The sequence below is a fragment of the Pollicipes pollicipes genome, unplaced genomic scaffold (assembly GCF_011947565.3).
Source record: "Pollicipes pollicipes isolate AB1234 unplaced genomic scaffold, Ppol_2.1 Scaffold_1600;HRSCAF=1878_pilon_pilon_pilon, whole genome shotgun sequence".
Taxonomy (NCBI): Eukaryota; Metazoa; Arthropoda; class Thecostraca; order Pollicipedomorpha; family Pollicipedidae; genus Pollicipes; species Pollicipes pollicipes.
Genome location: NW_023595962.1, coordinates 1,792,021 through 1,802,298, shown reverse-complemented (window position 1 = coordinate 1,802,298; position 10,278 = coordinate 1,792,021). Strand labels below are relative to the sequence as shown.

General features: G+C 49.7%; 2 protein-coding genes across 2 annotated transcripts; both read left to right on the top strand.

Moving 5' to 3' along the window:
• The first annotated feature begins 4,854 nt into the window (after positions 1-4,854).
• On the top strand, positions 4,855-7,532 carry LOC119092473 (longitudinals lacking protein-like). Its single transcript, XM_037215438.1, has 3 exons — positions 4,855-4,875; positions 5,124-5,312; positions 7,332-7,532. The coding sequence occupies exons 1-3, from the start codon at positions 4,855-4,857 to the stop codon at positions 7,530-7,532; spliced, it is 411 nt and encodes a 136-aa protein (XP_037071333.1).
• Positions 7,533-8,125: 593 nt separating this feature from the next.
• Positions 8,126-9,148, top strand: LOC119103065 (zinc finger protein 22; the record flags this gene model as incomplete). The annotated part of the gene is given in 2 exon segments (XM_037226550.1): positions 8,126-8,384; positions 9,095-9,148. Coding segments are annotated over 2 exon segments (79 nt in total), but the record flags the coding sequence as incomplete, so codon positions are not given.
• Positions 9,149-10,278: the final 1,130 nt, after the last annotated feature.

Below are 10,278 nucleotides of genomic sequence, written 5' to 3'. Positions count from 1 at the left end.
GACCACGGGTGTCCACGGACCTGGCTAGAACTTGCTCATAGATAAAATTCTTAAGATATCCCAGTCGTTCGATGCCTGCTGTTGGCTGCATTTTTGCACTCCCAGCTCTTCCAACACGGCAGTTCGGTAACGATCTGTTACCAGTGACGTCATGGTGTGTCAACAACGTTGGCTCGAGAAATTAGGTAGTTTATTTGAACCTTGCATGACGGAACTTTCTCCCATCGCGAATTCTCAAGCCGTTGGAAAGTTGTCCACATGGAGTATTAGCCATATGTGTGGGTGCGCGCCGTATGTAATAAACTCTGTCATCCACCGGCATTTCAAGCGTACGTGCTTGCACCACTTTTAGTTTTGGACACTCGGAGTTGGTTCATTGTCAGGCTATAGATATCATTACGCGTCGTTCGCGGGTGGAGTGCGTGCCCGCGGTCAGGAAGGGGAGGAGTGGAGGGCGTGAGCGCCGCTCGTGCCGGCCAACAGAAGTGAAAACACGATCATGGTGAGTGGACGATGGGTTTGTTGTTTGGAAATGGTACGCGTCGGTTGTTGTGCGGTGCAGTGACTCAAATTTGTATCGATGTACAATCATATTCATCCCTATCCCAAACCTATGATGTTTTGTGTGCTTTTGGTGTCCCACTTGCTGCACAGTGCTTATTATTGTGGACATTGTGTGCACATAAGGAAAAAAAATATTGCTCACTGTATAAGCTTGAAGTGTGCAGCACAAGGTTGGTGGGAGTGTTTAAAAAAAGGTTCATCTGTTGGTGATTGAGAGCAAAATGTGCAATCCATCTTGTGAAGATGTCATTGTGCTAATGAACAGGCAACCTAAATAACAACAGGGAAAGTCAGTTTTTAATGTATATGACAGCTGTTAAGGTTAAACAACCCATGACTAGTGAATTAAAGTTTTTGATTACTCTATTGCACCTTTCAGGACCCTGGTATGAAAGGAACCTACCATTTCTTAGACACTTTGCATTAGAACCATTTTCTTGAGGTTAATGAAAGTTGCCATGATGCAGCAATGGAATGCTTCACCAGGTTTTTCCCCAATCCAGGGCTGGAAAACTCGACCAAAAGCAGCTTTCAAATGTAACTGGCAATGCCATATGTTCTCTGTAAACCATGCTGTGCAGGGTACACCTACCTAAGCACAATATTCCTGTCTACACCTAAGAAATGGGAAGATGAATTTAGGGGGTACTTTCTAAGTGTACAGATGTGTTTTTTTGTTATTAATTTTGATTGTAAATCAAGGTTTAGTTAGAATGATCTGATGTGATAGATATCTGGTTAAGAGAATGATCTGATAATTTGAGTCCAGGTCTGGTCTGGTCTGACTCAGGCCTACAAATGATACAAACATAGTTGTATATGTAGATGCATGCAGCATAAGAAGGCGCTTATAATCTTTGTGTCCTGTATGCATAATGTGTGTTCTTCAATGCATACTGCAGGTCAAACACATCTTTAGCTTGGGTCCCTCAAGCTGCAAATGTTAGGCAGGTTCTGCAACAAGTGAGTGAACAACATGCTCTCCATAAGTGAATTTGCTGTTTAACATGGTGACCAATGACACTGATTTACTTGCTGGACCACATTTTGTTAGTTTTTGTCCACACGCTCAGGAGAATTCACATCTTTTTCAGCTCTCTTAGCAAGCGCCTGGGTGGTCGGTTGGATACCTTTCACACAGTTGGGGTGGGGTCAATTTGACCTGTCAAGGATCTCAAGAACTAAGAGAGCTAGAGACACCAAATTCACAGGGTGTATTGGCCTGCTATGCAAACTTACTGAGGTCAAAGTTTGAGGTTCCTAAGTCATGACCTTCATGTCAACTAAGGTCAAGCAAGTTCAAACTCCAGGTTGGTCTCCAGAGTGCACACAGAATCTAGATACCAATTCTAAGCAAAATTTCACGTGCTCAGTTAAGGTCAGTGACTGCTTGACCTTTGCAAGGTTACAACACCCAGAATCCTGTAAGAATGCTCTGAGTTTTGCACTTGGATAAGTGACAATGATTACACTAGACATTATGTTCCTGCAAGCAAAATGTTGACCTGGCTAATTTTAGGTCAGTGACTTATGATGTCCTTTAAGAGATCTAGGAAAGATGTATGATTTGGTTCCTGTGATCAATAAATTCAAAATGGGCACCAGAAACTGCCTCATACAGCAGACCCTGTAGTAATAAAGCAAGTTAGTTTTGACCTTGGTCTGGCTTTTGTACCTGACCTTAGGTCAATGAAGTTTGTTCATTCAGTTGTTGTGTTGCTTAAGAAAATATATCAGATATGTATAGCTTCATCTAGCAATCTGCTGTTGCATCAGATAGAATGATTCCCTAGAAACTGATTGCTGAATCTATGGCCTGACTGATCTGCCATAGGTCAGTGACCTTGCAAGATACACCTAAATTTTCAATACCAAACAATCGGCCGTTCGGTGGCTTACAACTACGCAAACTTTTTTATCCCGTTACGCCGCGCCGTTAACCTTTGGGGGGGGAGCAGTGTTAGAAATTCAAAAATTTTTCCTGGTAGTGGGGTACAAATTTTCTATGGTGGTGTACAAAATTATCTGGGTGCTGCGGGTCATTGCAGCTTTATTTAGGTTTTCTTTGAGAAATACTGATGCAATGGGTGGCACTCAACAAAAGCGCCACTTTTCATATGCAGCAATTCGTGTAAAGCACTGTAAATGGAAGAAAAAATCAGTATTAAACATGGCGCACTGAGATAACACAGTCTCATACTCTGTACTATGAAACACATGTGCATATACATTGGTTTGCAATTTATGAAAGGCTCTGTGTATACACCCTCCAGAACGGAGGGTAATTACGCATCGGGATTTTACACTCCGAAATGGAGGGTGGCTAGACAACGGGCGTAGACACCCTTCAAAACGGAGTGGGTGGGGTACGGTAAGCACAGCCAGACAAAAATTGTACAAAAAAAAATGCGAATGAACATGCGACAAACGGCCACCTACGCATGCTCCACCACGATCACGCTACTCACGCTCCACCACGGTCACGCTACTCACGCTCCACCAGCTAGCTGGTTTTAAAAACAGCTAAACATTGATGCCCTCCACCTTCCCACTGCCGGTCAACACACGAGGCCCTGTACATCCCACCCAGACAATAGAGACAAACAGCACTCTTGACCAATTTACTGGGCCAGCTTAAGTACAATTCCTGACAGACCCGTGCAGGCCGGCGAAAAGGGATCGGAGTCAGTCACTCCGCTGACTCCGGCGGATAATGCAAGGTATTTATGGATTTTGAATCGCTTTAACCGATACCATTCCGAAATATGACAACTTATGTTGCAATTAATTGATGTTGTTGTCCTAATAAACCCCTTTCCTTAATTTGCGGGGCCAAAGTTAGGGTTCATGTTACCCGTGGTCCTGGTGTTTTTGCGGGAGTGAGGTGGCTGTCTCCGGACAGTTTTTTGGCTATTTATAGCAATGTTTTTCGAACTTTAAAGGGTATTTTGGTAAAGCCTGAATCACCAGCTTTAATTCCACACCCTTAAGCGACAAATTTAACTTGGCTTAGATCCACAGCTGCCGTCACATTTTTGTACTCCGGATACCAGGAAGTGGCCAAAAATCCAACCACATGGCGGTTCTGGATGAGTACAAATAAGTCTTTCTTCATGATCGTGATGCCCATCTCTATACAGCTTCCCTCCAAATGTTTACAAGTCTGTTCAAGGCATGAGCGCGAGCAGAGTATTTATGCCATTGACAAATCAGTCACGAAGAGGCGAATCATTAAAGCAAGTGGAGAGTTTTTCTATGTTCGACCTCCAACCTGAGCTGGGAGGCGGGCGCAAGCCGCTGAATATTCGAGACGTTTCCGACGCTGAATTGCGAGTGATTGTCTTATTTGCGTTGCCATGACACCGTGGTAGCGCGTGGGTAGGCGGAGGTCTGCGGTAGGTGATTGGGCGTGCGGTTTCTATGAATGTTCGTTGCATCCTGGGCTATTAATGCGGGTTGTCGTCAATGGAGGGTTATGTCATGTTCAAGTTTGAGTAGGTCTGCGTGGGGCATAGGAAGCGAGAGCTTTGCTAATCTACAGACCGGTGCGATTCTGGTACTCGTTTCTCGTTTCCCAGTATTGTTCAGAGGTGATTCCATTCAACATTCGCATGCTTTTTCACATTTCCATGCATGATTTATCATATACCTAGGCGGCAACACAGGCTGCTTGCTTTCGGCATCTTAGTTTGGTGGGTGCAAGATTTGTGCTCTTGCAGATATCAATACATGGCTCCTGATGGAAACTGCAAGTCTCAGGCTGTTGCACCTTCTGGTTTTATTTTGTCCTGACACAAGGAGGTAAAGTGAGTTTTTCCAAAAGCTGTGCTTGTTACATCATGATGGAGTACAAAATATCTGATTTTACCTAGTCACAATCCTGAAGTACAATCTACTGATATACATTATACCAGGAAACGTCAAGTTTTCCGACACTGGGGGGAGGGGAGCAAATTGACTCCTACCCAGACTATTGAAAGGTTTGTGCTCCTGGTTGCCCTGGAAAGAGACCCTGTCAGCTGACAGCTATGATAGAAGGACATATTGGCATGTGTCTGACTGCCACTCTCTGTGCTGCCAGGCAGCTGATGATGGCCAGAAGCTCTGCACCAAGTGGGACATATTGGCATGTGTCTGACTGCCCACTCTCTGTGCTGACAGGCCAGCTGGTGATAGCCAGAAGTTCTGACCTTCAAGTGGGATATATGGCATGTGTCCTGACTGCCTACTCTCTGTACTGACAGGCAGCTGGTGATGGCCAGAAGTTTGCCTCAAGTGGGACATATTGGCATGTGTCTGGACGCACTCTCTGTGCTGACAGGCAGTGGTGATGGCCAGAAGTTCTGCCTCAAGTGGGGACATATTGGCCATGTGTCTGACTGCCACTCTCTGTGCTGACAGGCAGCTGGTGATAGCCAGAAGTTCTGCCTCAAGTGGGACATATTGGCATGTGTCTGACTGCCACTCTCTGTGCTGACAGGCAGCTGGTGATGGCCAGAAGTTCTGCCTCAAGTGGGACATATTGGCATGTGTCTGACTGCCACTCTCTGTGCTGACAGGCAGCTGGTGATGGCCAGAAGTTCTGCCTCAAGTGGGACAGCTTCCAGGACAGCGTGACGTCACTGTTCGACTGCCTGCGTCACGAGGAGGAGCTGGTGGACATCACGCTCTGCTGCGAGGGCCAGCGGGTGCGCGCGCACCGGATGATGCTGTCCGCCTGCAGCCCCTACTTCAGGGACCTGCTCAAGGTACGGGATCAGGAGCAGCTGGATACATGGTGTGACGCCGATCAATTTGGCTCTGTGTATGGCTTATTCTGTTTCCCTGGATTGTTAAATGCAACTTCCTTGTTCTCACGTGAAAGATTATGTTGTGATAGCAGAAGCTGGATGTCACTTTCTCCTGAGCCTATGATCACTGAAATGAAACGTTTCACATTCGAAGATATTGTAGGAAACGTCAGATATGATGAAACAAGCTCATTTATAGATATGTACACACTTTCGAAGAGACTGCCCAAGGCAGCATAATTGCTCTGCTTAGTAAATATGCTCCTCAATATATCATCGTTCGATTATGTCACCATACGTTGCAAAACACTGATTGAGCCAATTGACGGCCGTTATGTCTCGAAAGCATGCTCATGTGTGCCAGATATGAATAGCTCGACCGTGTTTTTTTCTTGGCCTTGGTTGCCACATAGCTTGTGGAATGGCAGGATTTGAATAGCATCCTCATGTCATGAATGCGAAGGTGACCTTGAGGTGCTGTCCCGAAAAGTCTCCCCGTCTTCGCGGGCGTATAGTGGGGAAACTAGAGAGGTTTGGGTCTTAAGAAGGTCACGACTCTGAACTGCACTGAATGATCTTCAAGAAGGCTATTTCAGTTCAAAACCCCATAGAAATGTGAATTACTCTGTTTAACAGGCTGACAATCCCACAACGCAATGCCGGTTTTACCATCCTCCACCCCCTGCCCTTCTGTCCGCATCGGGCTGAACTGTGTGGTGATATAGCGCTTATCTTATGCTGAGTGTTAGATACAGAGAGTTTGAGAGGCCCATCACCTTGGGAACATGCTCTATGTGAGGGAGGTATATGAATAGTGGAAAAGTGAGTAGTGGAAACCTGTGCTGTGGGTGCATGTGTGATGAACTTGCCTTGGTATCCTAGAAATTGAGCGTTTCTTGGCCAGCAGTCTGTAAGAAACTCTGATAACTCGTTCCCACACTCGTAGACTGCCACTTCAGCAGTTTGCATTATACCGTCACTCTTACCACACCCTCCCCCCACTGGCTCTGAACAACTGAGGGTTAATAGTGCTTGTATCATGGTGAAGTGGCAGAGAACATATTCTTAAACTGCTCTACTGTCTTACATTCAGACATCACATTAAAATCCACCGGCTTTCAATCTTGAATCGTTTAAGGAAAAAATGTGGAATGACAATGAAATGACAAGACTGCACTAAGCGGATCTTTTTTAATGACTCCTCTACCCGACATGGTTCGGTCTAACAAGGGTACTTTTACCATTAACATTGTTATGTCCATTATGCAATTTTAATTGTTGCGCGAGCCTGACCTGCTTTCGTCCATGTTCCAGCGGTGTCCGGCGCAGCTCAACGAGCGTATCACTCCCACTTTCTTGCCTATCATGTCTGCCCAAACTCGAATCGGCCCTGCCCCTGTCTGAACCGTTTCTACGCTATGGACTAAGCTGTTGTTGGACTGAGCTTGGCAGCCTAAGCTGACTAAGTCTGGCATTGGGTCCCATACACAACACACACGTTTCAACACTTGCCAGACCAATAAATCGTAGTTTCTTTTGCATTTCTTGGACACTTACCCCATGCTCTCCTGGCAAACCTGGGTATCTGAGTACCTTTCTCAACCACGCTTTTGGTACATTCATTCCAAGCAAACCTATGTGATAGTTGCACATGACATTTACTTATATTTATATACTTATATTTATGCACCACTTTTAACTAAAGGGAAGTGGCTCACAGAATAAGCTGTGCTGTGTAATTATGCATATCTATCTATCTATCTATCTATCTATCTATCTATCTATCTATCTATCTATCTATCTATCTATCTATCTATATATATATATATATATATATATATATATATATATATATATATTGTGTGTGTGTTCGTTGGGTATGCTTGTGCATATGTGTGTAACAGGTGTGTTCATATGGATGCGTACATATGGAAGCATCCTGCAGTGTCCTTAAAAACACCGGTTTCTCCGTTGCAGAACAACCCCTGTCAGCAGATGGTAATCTTCCTGAAGGACACGTCGGCCGCCGACCTACTGGCCATCATCGAGTTCATGTACAAGGGCAGTGTGAACGTGGCCCAGAGCCAGCTGGCCAGCTTCATCAAGACGGCGGAAATGCTGCAGATCAGGGGTCTCAGTGGCGATGATGACAAGGTGGGCATTGATCTGCCACCTTGAGGCTGGGCAAAAGAGGTGTGGCCTTTTGGGTCAAAATTTATCATGATGTTTGTCCATCTATATCAGGCATGTCTAGTATAGGTCGTGAGGACATTTGTTATGAGTTATCATGTAAAGGCTGATTTTTGTACTGCAGGGAGGACTTTGAAAATTCCAGCCGTCATTGGCATGTGGACTCCATTCCAGTTAACTTCTCACCTATTGTTTGGAGTGCCTGATCCATGTTATTGGTTTTATATGAGCCCATTCTTATGATGTCAGTAGATGTCCGTTCTGTCTGGTGTAAACTGTTGCACCTTGTCTTGTCCCTATGACGTCATCACGTGAGCGCCGCGTAGTGCGACGCCCGTTGACTCCCACTATGCAACGGGGGACGCCAGTGGGCGGCCTGGTCAACGACTAACTCGGCCGCCGGCCGCCAGTCGGCGCCACGTCCGCCGGCGGGCGCGGCCAGCCCGGCCGCCAAGCGGCGACGCGTGTCGAGCGGCGAGGCCCCCGTCCGACCGCCGGCGTCGCCGACCGCCATCGAGCGGCCACCGTTGCAGCCGCCGCCACCGCCGCTGCAACCGCCGCCGCCACCGCCACCGCCACCGCCGCCGCCACCGCCACCGCCTCCTCCGCCTCGCGCCGCTCCGTCGCCGGTGCCGGTGGTGGCCGCGGCGGCGGCGGCGCCGCCGCCGCCCGAACCGCGCCCGGAGCCGGCCGTAAAGGTGGAGAAGATCGACCTGACCGAGGACGACGACCTGGAGGAGCTCAGCCTCGACTCGACGCTGTGCCACGTGGCGGAGTACGAGGGCGGCTATGACGGGTCGGACCACTCGCTAGACATGGCCGCCGACGCCGTGCATCCCGGTGAGTGGGCGATAATGTGATGATAGCGAGTGAGGAGTTTGTGGGATGGGAATGGTTGGTGAGGAAGTTGGTGATAATGTGATGCTAATGTGAGGTGACGTTTGTGAAATATGAACGATGGGTAAAGGGGAGCTGCATGACCTGCAGCAGTCGATGCGCCCTAACTCCCTCCCCCCCCCCCCCCCCAATGGGTAATGGGTTAGTGGTGGTGGTGGGGATGAGGGGGGGGGGGCATGATGCTGACCAGCGTTAGGGCGCCGGCTGGGATATGTTTTGGCGCAGCACAGTTATCAAGACATCATTACACCTATAGCAGTTGATGCGCCCTAAAACCCCAAATCATCATCATCATCATCACAACTACAGCGGAAGAAGGTTTGTTTGTGCCCGTAATACACGTGACGTGATTGTTGTTGATACGCGGACAGTCGTACGCGACATTTTTAACGTTTCAGTGATCAGAAGACTTGAGAGACAGTCATCGTTGGAAACACAGCGCGCATGCGCACCCTTGATCGGTGCGTTAAACGCGGTTGCGTAAGCAGGTGATACGTAGATCTGTACCAGATTTGAAGCACGACGTGTGACAGATGCATACACGTCACGGTTGTGCGTGCGTGTCGTCTCCACGGGTGTCCGCGACGTGGTATTGGCCCGGCTCCGCGCCGGCCCTGCCCGCCGCACGCTGACGCCGAAACGCCGTGTTTCAGTGCCACCGCTGCCCGGCCCGTCGCACCGGCTGGGGGAGGACGGCTCGCAAATAGGTGGGTCCGTCGCCCCCGCCCCTCCCCCGCCCCCGCCGCCGACCCCCGGCACGGCCGCCGTGCGTCAGTCGCGCAGACACCGCCGGTGTGACGTCACTCGCGCAGACACCGCTGGTGTGGCGTCACTCGCGCACGCAGCGCCGATGTGAGGTCACTTGCGTAGACACCGCCGGTGTTGGCGGCCTCTGGCCGCATTTGGCGCCCTTTCGGCCGCGGTTGGCGCCCCCGAGGCTCTGAGCGGCGGCGCTGGCGCAAGCTGTGCGCCAGCCGGCCGCCCGCTGGACACGGTACGACGTTATGCGCTCATGTCTGGCGACTGGACTCGGCGCACGCGCCGGGGGTCACGGCCGGAGGTCACGGCCGGGGGTCACGCATTCTCACGGGGAACTTGGCGGCGCGCGCGGTCGGGTGGATGCGTGCCACCGGGGTTATCGGAGCACGCCGAGGTTCCCGGATCCACGCTGGAGTTGGAACCACGTGTCTATTCGGAACCGAGGATCCAGACGCACGCTGGGCGTCCGGGCTGTTCGTTCTCGCTGCGTTGTGTGCTTTCGGTTTTCTTCGTTTGGGAGCAGTTCACGAGCAGTTTCGACGGTTGGGATCGTAGCGGCTGAATTTGTCTTAAGCAGTCGCAGGCCTGGAGCGATGAGCCGCGCCCTGTGGCGGAGCTGGGCACGGCGGCCGCGGCGGAGCCAACGGCGAATTCGGTGATGTCCAGAAGAGACCGCTGATGCAGTGGTGTGCGGAGGAAGCCGCTGTATACGGCGGTATACGGAGGAAGCCACTGATACGGTGATATGCGGAGGAAGCCGCTGATACGGTGATATACAGAGGAAGCCGCTGATACGGCGGTATACGGAGGAAGCCACTGATACGGTGATATGCAGAGGAAGCCGCTGGTACGGTGATGCCCAGAAGAGACCGCTGATACAGTAATGTCCAGAGGAAGCCGCTGATACGGTGGTATACAGAGGAAGCCGCTGATACGGTGGTGTCCGAAGGGGCACTGTGTTACCGGTGGCGGCGGCAGACTTTCCGTGGCGTAGAGTTGTCACCTGCCATGGTGGTCATGGCGTACAGTCGTCACCTTCCATGGTGTTGGGGCGTAGAGTCGTCACCTTCCGTAGTGT